Here is a 16,642-nt window from a genome sequence, read left to right as displayed (position 1 = left end):
TTGGGAATTCAATGGCAAGTGATTTTTAGGTGTTTATATGTTATAAAGTTTGTTCAAGAGTCATTTAGCACCTGCCATGAACATAGTATTTTCTGTGTGGATCCTTGAGGCTATAACCAAGTGAATAAAAAGGTGGTTATCTTCTAGGGCCTGAAGCATATAGAATTTTATCATCTATATGTGACAATTTATAAATATCAATTCTCATACAGTCTTATGTCTTGTTTTGATGACCTATATCTAATGATCAACCTAAGTGGTTAGCATTAAAATCTTAAAATTACTCCCCATATCATTTTTCAGTATAATTAACTAATGCTTCTGAGTCACAGCTCTCATCTCATTCTTTACTTTCTCACTAAGAGGGATTTAAATGCTCTCATATGTATGGCATAAGAATATGCAATATATATTTTCAGCCAGGTGTGGTGGTTCATGCCTGTAATCCCAGCACTTTGGGAGGCCGAGTTAGGAAGATTGCTTGCGGCCAGCAATTTGAGACCAGCCTAGGCAACGTAGTGAGACCCTCCCCCCAAAAAAATTTTTAAAAAATTAGTTGGGCTTGTTGGCATGTGCGTGTAATTCCAGCTACTCAGGGGGCTGAGGTAGGAGGATCCATTGAGCCCAGGAGTTCAAGGTTACAGTGAGTTATGATTATACCACTGCACTCCTGCCTGGGGGACAGAGTTTTTTTCTCTTAAAAAACAAAACAAAAAAAACCCCACGGTATATATTTTCATCTACCCTAGAGCCACTTTTGACTACTGTGACTTTTTTTTTTATAAAGAGCTGCTGATTCTTGGAGTACTGTTTGAATTCTCCTGAAAAGTTTTTATGTCTGCCCCCAAAGCAGGAGCTTAGGTGGGACAAACTCCAAGGTGTGGAGGACTCTGGGAGGTTTGGAGACCATTGCAAACCATGTAGTCCTTGGTTATGCTTGTGTACTTAGGAGTGTTTCGATGATTTCTGGGTATAAATAAAAGAGAGGAGAATTAGTAGATAATTTAGTGTCTTTGAAAGTCAGCACAGTGCTTTGATGGAAATATATGTGGTGAGGAGGGAATGCAGGTAGGATACTGTTCTTTCCCGGGTTTCCCTCCCATTTTATTTGTTTCCAGATTTTTTTTATTTGTCTTAAGACTGAGTTGATGCATTTTGGTTTTTTTTTTGTTTGTTTGTTTTTTGAGACAGAGTCTTGCTCTGTTGCCTGGGCTAGAGTGCCGTGGCCATCAGCCTAGCTCACAGCAACCTCAAACTCCTGGGCTCAAGCGATCCTCCTTCCTCAGCCTCCCAAGTAGTTGGGACTACAGCCATGCGCCACCATGCCTGGCTAATTTATTTATATATATATATATGTATATATATTAGATGTCCAGATCATTTCTTTCTATTTTTTTAGTAGAGACGGGGTCTCACTTTTGCTCAGGCTGGTCTCGAACTCCTGACCTTGAGCAATCCACCCGCCTTGGCCTCCCAGAGTGCTAGGATTACAGGCGTGAGCCACCGCGGCCGGCCTATGCATTTTGGTTTTTAATTGAAGTGGGCTACCCGAATATCTGAGTCAACAGCTTGTAGGAAAATAAAAGAGAAAATAAGTAATTTAGATAAGTTCCTGTTATTGGTGTTGATACAGTAGTTGTTCACTTGGACATTTTGTTGTTGTTATTAGTATTATTTTACTTTTTAATTGAAGAATGAATATATAAGAATTAACAAGATATAAATGTAAAGCTCAGGGAATTATCTCAAAAACAAATAATCACCCTCTATACATTAATGGTGGGAATGTAAAATGTTATAGGCTCTTTGGGAAACAGTTTGGCAGTTTCTCAAAAAGTTAAAACAGAGTTATAATGACCCGGTAATTCCATTCATAGGTATACACCCAAGAGAATTGAATCATGTCTACACAAATACATATGAAAGTACTCACATAGCATTATTCATAACAGCCAAAAAAATTGAAACAACCCAATGTTCATCACTTGATGAATGGATGACAAATATGGGATGTCCATACAATGAAGCTGTAAAAAGCAGTGAAGTGCCAGGCACAGTGGACCGTACCTGTAGTCCCAGCTATTTGGGAGCCTGAGGCAGGAGGACCCTTGAGCCCAGGAGTGCCAATCTAGCCTGGGCAACATAGGAAGACTCTGTCTCTGAAAAAAAAAAAAAAGGAATGAAATACTGATACATGTTATAACATAGATGGCCCATGAAACATGCTAAGTGAAAGAAACCAGTCATAAAAAGACCACATAGTTATATGATTACATTTGCACTCAGTGTCCAGAATAGGCAAATCTGTAGAGACAGAAAGTATATCAGTGGTTGCCAGGGGCTGAGTGGGTCAGAGATGGGATAGTGAGTGACTAATAATGGGTACAGAATTTCTTTTTGAGGTGAGAAAATGTCTTCAGTTAGGTACTGGTGATGGTTGCACAACCCTGTGACTGTACTAAATGCTAAAAACCACTGAGTTATATACTTAAAAAGGGTGACTTTTATGGTATGTTAGTTATATCTCAGTAAAGCTGTTAACGACAGAAAAACAAACCATACACATCCATATTTGTTTAAACCCAGGTTGACAGAATATAGACAGCACGTCAGAAGACCTCTGTATCTCCCTCCCTGTCAATGCCCGAATTATTCTTAGGGGGAAAATAGCAGCTGTTTCTACTGCTACTGTTTGCCTCCTAGAAGGAGCCATTGTTTTAGATGAGGCATGAAGCTTTATGTTCTCAGCCCTTGCCAGGCCTAGCAGGGAGCTTTTTGTAAAGCACCATTTTAATCAAATGCTTCTTTGTAATTCCATGGTGCCAGTGTGACCTACCTTTGGCAGCAGTAATAGTTCTTGCCTTTTAAAATAGGTAGCCATGTACTCTTGACTTGCTCTTTTTTTTATTGTAGAAATAATTTGGAGTTTAAAGTTTTTAAAGAATTTTTTAAAATACCATATATATTATCAGCCTGATCTGTTACTTTTATCAGTAGCATGGAGTTTATTAACTACTACTAATTTTATACACGTAATCATAGCCACCCTGACTCTTCCGCCTAGAGATGTGTGTTGTTAAAATTATCTGTTAGGTGAACCAAATTAGCAAACCAGATTAGCATTAGTAGTTCTTTTATTCTACGTACAATTTCTGATCTTAAATTTTAAAAGAAACTACCCCTAGATGTTTGCATGCTTTTAAGTATTTTAAACCCAAAGTAAGATCAGTGTTGATTTTTTTGCTTTTCAGTGATGTTTTGGCATTGCCCATTTTCAAGCAGGAGGATTCCAGCCTTCCACTGGATGGTGAAACTAAACACCCACCCTTTCAGTACGTGATGTGCGCTGCAACATCGCCCGCAGTAAAACTGCATGATGAAACACTCACTTACTTGAACCAAGGTTAGTATGGCTATCTCATATCTTAACATGCAAGAATTTACAGAAATCCAAAATGAATGTTTTGGCATTGTAGCCTAGATTACTGGTAATAATTTAAAATTAGGTTCTTTTTCTTAAATTTTATACAACATTAGTTAATGAAAATTGTACAAATTTTACTGTGAGCCAACAGTAATAGTTTGTGTAAACTGATTTGCATTAAAGAGGGTCTGTGAAGAAGGATTTATTACAGAGTTTTTCAGACATAATCCAAAGGAGGAGCAAGTAGGAAGGAGTGTCAGTTATTTTTAAGGACAGTTGTTTCAGTATGGAACTTGAAAATGAATCAGAAGTCCAGCTGGCAAGGAACCTGGATCTTAAACATAAAGCAGTTTTGTGCTGAAAATAGACTTAAGCTGCACCAAGATGGGGTCTGGCTAAATAAACTGTGTCGAATTTTATCTTCCCATATCTTGTCTATACTTATGTCAGACTTACATTTTGGTGACATGAAAGAGTGGGCAGGATGGAAAAAAGATGTGGTGGTAGAGTTTACCTTTGGAAAATATAAGGGATTTTTTTTAGGTGCTCTTTGCAGTTTGGGTACAGGCCGATGTGACTTACCACTGCAAATGAAAGTACCTTGTTATATAGGAATTAATTTGTTGGATGCATATGCTGAAAGCATGTTGAATTCCTATTTTTAAAACAATTCTGAGCATTTTTATTGTTATAAAAATAAAACACACACTGATTGTAGAAAAACTGGGAAATATGTGAAAGGATAATACTAAAAATTGACTGTATTTAACATTTTTGGTATATTTCCTTGGTACATTTTCTTTCAATTAGAAAAAATTAGAATTATACATCTATTCACTTAAGATTATATTGTGATTATTTTTCTGTCATTAAATAGAATTTTTACTGGTTCCTTGAACTTTTGGAAAGAGCTATAGATTTTAGACTATTTGATTAATATTCCGAAATGTGGAAGAGTAACTTATTTCTAACTTTTCATTTTATGTATAAGTTTAGAATCTGTGAGATCTTCCTTCAGGTAGTTCTGTCTGTGGCACCTGTGACAATACTCTCACTTTGTTTTTAATACTTAGTATTTGGGTAGGCTTTCAGTTATTTGATACTTAAGTTTTAAATTTGAAAGAACTTTAAGAATTTATTCGGTAATCTGTTTTAGACATAAAAATCTCAGAGGAAACAATGTACGGGCAAGGATATCCACTGTAACTTTATTTCTACAGAGAAAAAAGGAAATAACTTCAGTTTCCCTTACTTGGGGAATAGTTGAATATGTTTTGTTATGTACATACCCTGAATTGAATGCATACACAGATGATGAAAGTTGCAGTGCACCATCTATAGTGGTGATACAGTAGACTGACGTTAATTGAGTGCTTACTGTGTATGAAGCATTGTGCTAAATACGTGTGTTACCTTATTCAATTCCCACAATAACCATAGACGAGGTTTTAATAATACATTTTACAGATTAAACTGAGGCTTAAAGCAGTTAATTAACTTGCTCAATGTCAATTTGGAAAGCTTAGATTTAAAAAAAATTATTGTTGTGTATATAGTAGTGTGCACAGGTCTTAAGCGTACAGCTCAATGAATTTTAACATGTATATATTCCCTTGAAACTACCGCTTGTGTCCAACATTTCCATTACCCCAGCGGGCTCCTCTGTGTCCCTTTCTCAGGTGATACCTGATGAATGTAAGAAAAACAGGCATAGTTGTGCACAATAATATTTAAAAATGACTGATTATGGCTATGAATTGAATGGGCTTGATGAATTTTATCCAGGAATTCCAATAAAATCCATGAATACCTTTTTAGGTGAAGTGACATTGCTGTGGGAAGTTCTTACAAAGCAAACCTCAGTGATACCATTTTTAGTATAGTGATATCTACACATCAGTTTTGATGGTGTGACTTTTAAGTAGTGATATAATATGCTATTTTCTGTTGCTGTTTATAAAAGTCAGTTTGTTATTCTGTTTCAATACTCATGAATCAATTTTCTTGCATTGAAATGAATTCTTCAGCTCCACCAAGGAAAATAACTTTCAATGGAAATGTCTTGTTTATTGGAAAAGGATATGGAGATTTTATAAGAAGGGAATACATAGGGCACTTGAAATTGTCATTTATCAGTACAGGTTTTAATTCATTTTAAGCTTACACATAGGAGTTTTTCTGTACCCATTGTAATAAGCGAGAGAGAAATTAAACAGTCGCCTCTTTTTTTTTTTTTAAAGAGATAGGGTCTCTGTCACCCAGGCTGGTAAGCAGTGGCACAATCTAGCTCACTGCAGCCTCACACCTGGGCTCAAGCAATCTTCCTGCCTAAGCCTCTTGAGTAACTAGGACTACTACAGGCATGCACCACTGCACCCAGCTAATTTTTAAAAAAATTTTTTGTAGAGATGGGATATTACTATGTTGCCCAGGCTAGTTTCGAGTGCCTGGCCTCAAGAGACCATCCTGCCTCCACTTCCCAAAGTGCTGAGATTAGGGGCAGGAGCTGTGCCCAGGCTTTCCCCCCAGTCAGTGGAGGTTTATTAAGTCAAAATTTGAAGATGCAGCTGGGAAAAATACAAACCACAGACAGATCTCTGCCTGTTTTTCCAAAGGGGAATTTGGGAACTTCACTTAAGGAAGGTGGACAGAAGAAAAAAAGGTGGGGTGTGTGGGGGGTGTGTTACATTTATGTGAGGCCCAGGAAATCCACCTTTTACATAGGATAAGGTGAATGTTTGAAGAGAAAAAGGGAATGAAGGAAGAATCAATTATGTAGATGTCCCTGGGTAGGTGGACGAATGATTGATCTTGTCTCTGTTGTGCACCTGAGAAGATAAACCTGCCCTCAACATTATTAGCAGACTTTAGTTTTAGGAGCCAGGCTTAGGCTGTAGACCCAGAGTTACAATTTGCATGTCCTTGGTTGTTTACTTCTTGGAAATAATAAGTGACAGTTCATGAAAGCACAGGTATTACCCCTATTTTATAATGAAATTAAAGCCTTTGAGGAAGTAAAAATTTTTCTTTTATTGACCATGTGTTTTATGGATATAGATGTAAGCCTAGAGTTTTCTTATTCAAAATCTTATTTTCTTAACCACTGAGTCTCTTTACTAGAATAGTTTGTGCTTTCTAAGGTTTTAGTTAATTGTCACCAGTTTGAATTTAATAGTTTACATAGATGAGTTACATACATGGTTCCCAATTCAGAAGGGAGGAAAGGGTATGCAATAAAAAGTCATCTTCCCCTGTCTCTGTTATCTAGCTCTGCTCCCCTGAGGTAGCCTCTGAATTATAACCATTTTTAAATACCCAAGAAGAATCTAATCATGTTTTATGGCAGTCTTGGTATAACTAAAATATTGTGTAGTTAATATTTCATTGAATTTATTCCAATAAACTTATTTGCTCATATGATGAGTATTATATGCTTAAGTGTAGTTGTGGTGAATTTAATGGCCTTGTCATTAAAGGATGAAATTTAAGAGAGAATTTCATCTATAATGCCTAGTAGAAGCTGTCAAAATTAGTTGCCTATGAAGTAGAATTCCTCAGGATGTTTGTGCTTCTGCTGCATACTGGATGTTCTTACACATATTATTCAAAGCACATAGTGGGCTGTGAGAGGTAGAGAGGGCATCATTGAGTACTGGTTATCATCAGAGTCTCTGGGGTTAGCTGCTCATGTTTAAATTCCATTCTGCCACTTGCTAATTTAGGGGGGTGGTTGAGAATTAAATTGAGTTAATATGTGAGATACTTATGATTTTTTTTTTTTTTTGAGACAGAGTCTTGCTCTGTCACCCCAGCTAGCGTGCCTTGGCGTCAGCCTAGCTCACAGCAACCTCAAACTCCTGGGCTCAAGCAATCCTCCTACCTCAGCCTCCCAAGTAGCTGGGACTACAGGCACACAACACCACGCCTAGCTAATTTTTCTATTTTTAGTAGAGACAGGGTCTCGCTCTTGCTCAGGCTGGTCTCGAACTCCTGAGCTCAAGCGATCCTCCTGCACCAGCCTCCCAGAGTGCTAGGATTTACAGGCGTGAGCCGCTGCGCCAGGCCATGATGTACTTACAAACTGACTAGCACATAGGAAGCACATCATGAGCCTTTCCTGCTGTTACAGTTATTTATAAGAGCTTTAATGATTTCTGATTGTACTAGAAGACGAAGTATTATATTTAGACGAAGCAGCTAGATGACCAAATTTTAAAAGTGGTTAGAACACAACTGTGGGACGAGATATCTGTATAATGACTCAGGAATTTTGCTAGGTCTGTTGGAAAGTATGATTATAATCTTTTAAATAGCCTATAATAGAGTTTTGAGCTTTAGAAATAGCATTTTTGCATGGGTTAACAACTGTGGTAGGCACAATAATGACTCCTCAAAGATACCATGTGTGAGGAGTTAGCTACGCTCCCAGCAAAAAATCAGGTCCCTTAGGCAGGGGTCGTTGCAAAGAAAAAGAAAATAATAGAAAATGGAAAATAATAGAAATAAAAGAATACACAGAGACGAAGGTATAGTTTTATAGATTTATAAAGAAAAGCCAAAGCAGGGATACTTGGGAGTCCCCACAATATCCCCGTCAATTGTGAGGCCAGGAGCGAAGTTTTACATGGTTATTTATAGGTACAGTGATCGGTTGCCAGGGGTAACAGATTTACATAATAACAGGTAGCTCATTTTAGGTTAAAAGTCTTTCAAAAGGCTTCTATAGATCCCTTAATTAACCCTATCTATGTGAACAAATGGTTATAAAGTCTTTCAAGGACAAGCCTTTGAGATAAAGCTATCACTTAACAGAAGGGTTAAACAGAGATATAGTGGCTCCATATTTCTTTATCTAGTTATTGCAAATGGAGACAGGTAATCAGAAGTCAAGCAGGAACTGTCCCTTGGGCTAATTGTTTTTAGCTGCAGGTATCTGTCTCTCCTGCGGACACTCTTTGATCAGCTCTCATCCTGTGATTCCATGCAGACCTTGCTTTGTCCTTCAAAGCAGGCGAGAACCACAGGTTTGAGACTGCAGTGTCACCTTGGAAAGCAGCTGCTACTGACCTTTGAGATGCCCTCCTGAGGTGGAGCAGCTTTTGATATGCAAACTAACATGTTCGCATATTCCTTCAGGGCAAAGCCCTGCAAAACTCCTGAGATCATTTTTGTCTCCAATATAGTAATATTAATTTATGGAGCAACACCTATGTCCTGATCCCCAGAACTTGTATGTGTTACCTTACAGGGCAAAGGGACTTTGCAGGTGTGATTAAATTAAGGATGGTGGGATTGGGGGATTATTCTGGATTATCTAGGTGGACCCAGTGAAATCCAAGGGTCCTTAAAAAGGGAGGTTTGAAAGTCAGGGGTAAGAGAGATTTAAGAATGCTTCATGCAGCTGACTTTGAAGGTAGAGGAAAGGCCACAAGCCAAGGGATATAGGTGAAATTGAAAAAGGCAAGGAAATGGATTCTCCCCTAGGATCTTTAGAAGGAATACGGCCCTGCTGACAGCTTGATTTTAGCCTGGTAAGACCCATTTTGTACTTCTGAACTCCAGAAATGTATGATAATAAATTTGTATTGTTTTAAGTCACTAAGCATGTGGAAATTTATTATAGCAGCAATAGGAAACTAACCAAGGCATACATATACTAGGTGGATGGCCTCCAAAGTGGTATAGGATGAGCCACTGTGTATCCATAGGATGGCCATCATTTTCTCTTAAGCTTTTAGTGTTTTTACACTCTGCATCCTATAGTACTGCCTCCTCCTAGCTTATCTCAAGAGGGCCCTGTTAAAACTAGGTCTTTAAATGGGCATCTAATGAACCCTGAGCCCTTGCTCCTCTGTGTGTGTGTATAAATATGTCTGCCCATATGTATATTCAAATATATAATCTGTATACATACATATACAGTGAATATATGTGAACACACATGGATTTGTGGGGTACAATAGTAAAGGAGCCAGAGCTGTCCTAGACTATTGAAAAATTTATGATCTTACCAAACAAGTGGATGACTACTTCATGAATTTTGATTACTTGAAAAGGAATCAGTGCAATTTACTTTAAACAGCTTTAGATTGACTTAGTCGTTAATTTTAACACAGACAATGAAATAATTTGAACTAAAAAGGACTTTTTTCCCCTCCTTGAGACAGGGTTTTGCTCTGTTGCCCAGGCTGAAGTGCAATGTTGTGATCATAGTTCACTGTAATTTCAAACTCCTGGGCTCCAGCAATCCTCGGCCTCAGTCTCAAGTAGCTAGGACTATGTAGGCACATGCCACCCAGGCCTACCTCATTTTTTAATTTTTTAGGAAGATGGAGTCTCGATGTGTTGCTCAGGCTGATCTAGAACTCCTGGCCTGAAGTGATCATTGTGCATCAGCCTCCGAAAGCGCTGGGATTATAGGTGTGAGCTACTGTGCCTGGCCTAAAAAAAACTTTTGAGATCTCATTACCTATAATATTGGTGCAGTGACTCATATAACATTTTATTAAGTGAACCTGTACAAAATGATGCAAATGTATAATTGACCATTCTGATTCAGGCCATTTTTCTCTTTGGTATGGCACTTTGAGGGAGCATTTATTGTATAAATGAGCTGGGCAAATCCTATAGCATTTGTTCAGCTTCCGAGAAAAGATTGTTAATTCTTATATTAAGAGCTTTTTGAGTAGAAAGTTGTTTCTAGAAGATTTTGAATGCTTTGTGTTGGTATTGACTGACTGGATATTTGTAGCTTTACATATTTTAGCATGCGTTGGAATCAGCTGGAGAGCTCATCAAATCATTGCTGTGCTCCATAGAGTTTTTGATCCAGTAGGTCTGGGACTAGGCCCAGGAATTTGCATTTCCGACAAGTTTCTGGGTGATGCTGCTGCTAGTCTGGGGACCATACTTCATTTTCTTATTACTTTGAATATCCAGGCAAATATATGGTTTCCCCCTCACCACCACCTTTTTTAGATGGATTTTCTCAGAGGAAGTTTGGCATGTAGTTGGGGGCTGAATGCCATTCTTGGGCTGTGGCTTGCTTACTGCTAGTAGTCTACCGTTAGGCTCATTGCTCACCTTCTGCCTCTTGGACAGCTATTGATGAAGGATATTTGTCACTGTGTAACACTGTAAAGAAAAGAAAAAGAAAATTCCATGTAGCCTTAACTTTACTTTTTTTTTTTTTTAAGGAGACAGGTTGTCACTTTGTTTTCTATTCTAGTCTTGAACTACTGGGCTCAAGCGATCCTCTCTCCTCAACCTCTTGAATAGCTAGGACTCAGGCACGCACCACCTGTGCTTCTTCTAAGTTTTTCTAGCTGTATTGATGTCTTAGAGTGTCATTTTTGAACCATAGAAATACCAAGTTTAAAAACTGTGTTTGCATGATTATGCCTGAGTAGCTTTTTCTCACTTTGTGGAGTAAAAGCTGTAGTCCCAACATGGAGCCACTAGAGGGTGCAGTACATGCAGCTGGCTCTCCCTTTGAGGAGGGATCTGGTTGGAATAGGCTGCCCCTTGTCTTACAACTGGAGCTGAGTCTTTGATGCTTCCACACCTCATGATGTGAGTGAGACTTCTGATCTTAACTCCTTGCTGTATTCCAGAGTGGCTCATTGCTCCTGCTGGATCAGCACCTAATTCTAAGTAAAAGGAACCTTTTCTCTTAGCTTTTCCCAAAATACCTTTTCATTGGGAGGCTGAATTTTTCTTGGAGAATACTCTGCTAAGGATGTTAATTAACCAGTATTAGCTACTTTGCAAACAGGTCTTAGGCCCTAGAAAATAGCATGTTTATTGGATTAACAATTTGTTAAATGCTATAACTTTCAGAAAAAAATGTTTGGGTAAATTTCATTTTGTGCTGTATTATATTTCCTCCTTACTAGCTTTGGTTCTTGTTACTAGATTAAAGTTCTATGGCAGGACCTTAGAAATAAGGTCTCTGAAGCTTTGAAATTTGCAAAGCAGGGCTGTCTGATTTTGGGTTACCTCTTGTTCTGGAGTCCATCTGATGAAGCTAGACTTAAAGTCTCTATATTCAAAGGTGGGTGGGGACATGAACTCACAACAGTTACATTTTTCAACTCTGGCAGTATTTATGAGTTTCTCAGCCAAAAAAGGAACAAGAAAACCAAAACATGAAAGGTAAATTCAAAAGATAAAGCTAAAAATAGGACTAGCATCTCATATATGGACTGTTTCTCTTTGAATATGTTAACTTTATACTTCATTAATAGTGGAACCTTCTTTATCTTTTAGTTAGAACCGAGACTGATATTTCAGGAAGCTGTATTACTAAAAGAATTATGAATGAGGACAAATAGAAGGAGAAATTAAATCTGTAAAATTAGTCTGGTTGTTCACGCGTTGAATATCATCATTGAAGAACATACAGTTTCCAAAAAGGAAGCCACTTTTTTTTTTTTTTTTGAGACAGAGTCTCACTGTGTTGCCCGGGCTAGAGTGCCGTGGCATCAGCCTAGCTCCTCAAACTCCTGAGCTCAAGCAATCCTCCTGCCTCAGCCTCCCGAGTAGCTGGGACTACAGGCATGTGCCACCATACCCAGCTAATTTTTTCTATGTATTTTTAGTTGTCCAATTAATTTCTTTCTAATTTTAGTAGAGATGGGGTCTCGCTCTTGCTCAGGCTGGTTTCGAACTCCTGAGCTCAAACAATCCGCCCGCCTCGGCCTCCCAGAGAGCTAGGATTACAGGCGTGAGCCACCACGCCCGGCCACAAAGCCTTTTAAAAATACCTACTTTTGATTTTAGAAGAATAAAAATGTTAAGTGCTTTAATGCAAGAGCAATGAGTCTTGAGACCTGTTTGAGGAAATAGATTGAAGTTTGTATTGAGTATAGACGTTTCTTAGATTGACCAGAAAAAATAATACATGAGAAGATGAGAAAATTGAGATTTCTTCCTTTATTTTTTTCAATTCCAAGGATTTTGAGTTTCTGAGAATCACAAAATGATCCCAGTGAGACAGGTTTTCTCTCCCTCCTTGGCAGCCAAATGAAAGGGCTTCCAGGATACTGTGCACTCTGTCCATCTCACACTTCACTGGCTGCTTTTCTCTGGGTTACTCCCATCATGCCAGGGAAGTGCTTTGGCCCTCTTCTCTTTATACTCCTTAGGTGATCCTGTCTTTAAATGGCCTCTACCTTGTAACTGTACCCTGAAAAGTCCCTGTTAATGTCTTTAACCAGGTCTCTTCTTTGTAGATCCAGATTTGTAAATCAACTTGATTATCAACTTGGGTATGCTGTAGGTATCTCAGACTTAATGTATTCAGTTGAACTCTTGATTTTCTCCCTCAAGTCTACTTGCTTATCTTCACCATGTCAGGAAATAGCAACTGTTCTTCAGTTCCTTAACGAAAAATCCAGGAGTGATCTTCCTCTCTATCATACTTTACATCTAATACAGCAGAACACTGAGGGATTTATGCTAATCTGATAGGTCAAAAATGATTTCACTGTGGTTTTAATTTGCATTTCTCCAGTGGAGGTTGAGTGTCTTTTATTATAATATGTTGAAGACCTGTTGGCATTTCCTGCTTTTGAGAACACACATGTTCATTTCATTTGCTCGTTTTTTCCTCTAGGGATATTGAATGAACATTTGTTGGCTATTTTGTAGGGGCTCTTTATACTCTGTGTTAGGGAGATTAGCCCTTTGTGTGTAATGTGAGTTGGAAATATTTCCTCTCCTACATTTTTTTGTTTGTCTTGACCAAGTAGAATTCCTGAGTCAAAGGGTACAGTATTTAACTTGTTGACAGGTGCAGCCAGATTGCCTTTTAGAAAGACTTAGTCAGTTTGTATTTTCCACATTATATGAGCTCAATTCTTCCCTACCCATAACCACTTGATTTTCAATTAATTAAACAGTCTTTGTTGACACATTTTGTTAATTTTAATTTTCTAAATTCTGTGATGTTGGGTGTAATTTTAAATGTATATGGTGTGTTTTTCAAAACTACATATATATCTTTATTTTGAAAATTATTTCTTATTTTCTGAATTCAGATCTCTTATTAAGTTTGCTGCAAATATCTTTGATGCCGTGTCTTGGTTTAACTTTTTAAAAATGTCTTTTGCCATAAAGGTGTTTTTTAGTGTTTGCCTCTCTCAGTCTGTTGAATGAATTTAAGAAATATTCCTTGGTAATATATTCTATATAGTTGTTTTTCTTCACTAGCCTTGGAGTGATTTAGTTGTATTTTGATAATCCTTTGTTGAATTTTGACCCTACGGTCTAGCACCCTTTGTGCATTTTTCTGTCAGCCGCGTGGGAGTGTGGACAAGATATTGGTAGTTATAGTTTCAACTTCACATGGTCCTAGAAGCATTCTTTAATTTTACTGATTTTCTGCATGCCACATTATACTGTCATTTTTATTGTTTAGTAACAGATAATCCAGAAATCATCTCTGAGGATTTGCAGTACATTAGTAATATTTTGGAGTACATGATTAATTTTTTGCAGCAGCTTGTTTTCCTAATTCTCAAGATTGATGTGTGAATATCTGTGGTTTTTTTTAATGGAAACAACTCAAATGTCCATCAGCTGATTAATGGATAAAAAAATTCGGTATATTCATGCAGTGGAATAATATTTGACAATAAAAAGGCATATAGTACTGGGTACATACTACAACATGAGTGAACCTTGAAAACATTTTGCTAAGTAATAGAAGCCAGTTACAAAAAACCACACATTGTATGATTCTGTTTATATGAAGTGTTCAGAGTAGGCAAATCCCTAGAGACAGAAAGTAGATAAGTGGTCGCAAGGGATTGTCTTGGGTAGGTTGGTGCAGGGGGTGGAGAATGGGAAGTGATTGCTTAATCGGTATTGAGTTTCTTTTTAGGATGATAAAAATGCTCTAAAATTGGTAGCGGTGATGGTTGCACAACTCTGAATGTACTAAAAACCAATAAATTACACACTTTAAAAGGGTGAATTTTATGGTATGTAAATTATATCTCAGAAAAGCTGTTATAAAAATTAATCTCAGATAATGCATGCATGCATAATAAAAAATTTAGTGTAAGAGAGTGGGAGATGGAAATAAATTCACAGAGAAACTCTTTAGTCTTTTGTAATAGCGTAAGAAGGAAAGGATGGTAAGGAAGAGAAACATCAACCTGATCAACCTTTTCTAGCACATTAACAAATTAACATTGGGTAATTGTATGTTCTGAGAAAGACAGTTGAATTATGGTCAACATTGATGTTCTTTATGCGGATTGTTTTTGATACACAATTTCTTTAAATAGGTCAGTCTTACGAAATTCGGATGCTGGATAATCGGAAAATGGGAGATATGCCAGAGATTAGTGGAAAATTGGTAAAGGTAAGGACAGTCCATTTTAATTATCTACAGATATTGCAGTGATTGAATAAAGTAGCAGAATCTGTATTTAAAAAATTTAATTTCACTTTAAGAAGGAATAACTATATTAAAACTTTCAATGTTTTGAGCTATATTTTGTTTACTCTTCTGTAAAATGGCAATCACAGCAATTATTGGGAGAAGTAAATGTGAAAGACCCTTGGAAACCAAGGAGCAATAGAAAAGTCAGTTGCAGTTATGGGGGGACAAGCCACCACAACAAAAATTTGTAAGCTTCTCTTTAAAAGATAATATGGGGGACAATGTAAATGTTAATACAAAACTTTAAAAAATCCTTTTATTTCACCTCTTAAAATTTCATTAAATAAAGTTTGAAATCTCTGTTCACCCTGTTGGTGTATCTGAATGAAGAAGTCAGTCATCCCAGGTATAGGAGCCGTAGCCATTGTCCGGCCAACCTGTTCCTTTTAGGATTTATCTTCAGAATCATCCCTGCCCCCTCCAGTGTCATGCAAGGTGGGTCCTTCTAGCCTCTACCTGTCATGCACCACGGCTTATTATAAATTCCACAGCATTACAAGGAAAGGTTTAGGAAAGAAGCTTAATTGGGGAAAGGCAAAACCTCACGTAGCTAAGTGCTAGCAAGAGATAGGCAGGCATGAATTCTCCTGACCCTTCTGTCTTCCCATAGACTGGCATGTCAGGGCCCTCAGTATGGAGAGGCATGGCATTGGAAAGACCCTCCCCTCTGTGGTTCTGCCTTTTTAGTGGGTGAGCATGGGAAAGGCAGCCTTGGATTCAGGCAATTTTAATTTAGTATGTGTGGGAAAACCAGCTGCCCAGCACCTAGAGGCCTGAGATGAGATCCATTGGTGTGTTTTAATACTCCTTTCACTCCTGGGGGCAGGAGTGAAATCCTAGAGGAGGTTGAGCTTGGATCTTTCCCTTCATATGAGGGAAAAGATAGGGGATGTGGTCCTTGCTGAATCATTGCCTTGCCAACCTGGAGTGACCAGATTTTCACCCAGATTTTCTCTTCTGACTCCTGGGGCTTCTGACACACTTGGAATAGAAAGAGAAGGTTATTTGCCCATTGCCACAGTTACTGTCTGAACTTTGGGTCTGTCTTATTTATGCCCAATCAGTGGGTTTGGTCATTCCCATAGAGGGTGAGTCAGATTGTCTGTTTTTTCCCCCTTCTGTTGGTATTCTGGCCTGTAGCAAATACTGATTGAACCCACTGTTTAAGAAAGTTATTGGCATTGTTCACAGCACGCAAGGATTGGCTAGTCTCTGCTTGAGTCTAATGAAAAATATTCATGGTTTGATTAAGGAGCCAAACTAACAACTCTCAGGTTCCAGTGTCTAGGAAGCTTAGAAATGTTGGGGATTCTCTATGCATCCTCTGGCCCCAACAGGCTTGTTGGTTTCAAGGTAACCTTTGGGCAGATCTGCCAGTTATTCGAATACCTGGTTAAAATTCAACCTAGTGATATTTTTTTTTCCAGGGGAGATGTAGGTATACTCTCCTTTCACTGTGTAAGTTGCATTTGATGAGTGTAAGATGCTGATTTTTAAAACAATGTATCAGTGTGAAAGGCTTGAACGTTTTTTTTTTTTTTTTGAGACAGAGTCTCACTGTGTTTCCCGGGCTGGAGTGCCGTGGCGTCATCCTAGCTCACAGCAGCCTCTCACTCCTGGGCTCAAGCGATCCTCCTGCCTCAGCCTCTCGAGTAGCTGGGACTACAGGCATGCGCCACCATGCCTGGCTAATTTTTTCTATATATTTTTAGTTGTCCGATTAATTTCTTTCTAATTTTAGTAGAGACAGGGTCTCGTTCTTGCTC

The 16,642-nt window shown here is 38.1% G+C and overlaps 1 protein-coding gene across 1 annotated transcript in view; it reads left to right on the top strand.

Moving 5' to 3' along the window:
- UBP1 (upstream binding protein 1 (LBP-1a)) overlaps nucleotides 1-16,642 on the top strand; it is a 55,227-nt gene that overhangs the window by 11,321 nt on the left and 27,264 nt on the right. The window contains 2 exon segments of the mRNA XM_012646886.1: nucleotides 3,252-3,403; nucleotides 14,719-14,795. Coding sequence (XP_012502340.1) covers nucleotides 3,252-3,403; nucleotides 14,719-14,795 — 229 coding nt within the window.

Source organism: Propithecus coquereli, unplaced genomic scaffold (assembly GCF_000956105.1).
Source record: "Propithecus coquereli isolate 6110/MARCELLA unplaced genomic scaffold, Pcoq_1.0 Scaffold251, whole genome shotgun sequence".
In the NCBI taxonomy this organism is placed as follows: Eukaryota; Metazoa; Chordata; class Mammalia; order Primates; family Indriidae; genus Propithecus; species Propithecus coquereli.
Note: the sequence above shows the minus strand (reverse complement) of the source record. Positions and strands in the feature narration are given on the sequence as shown.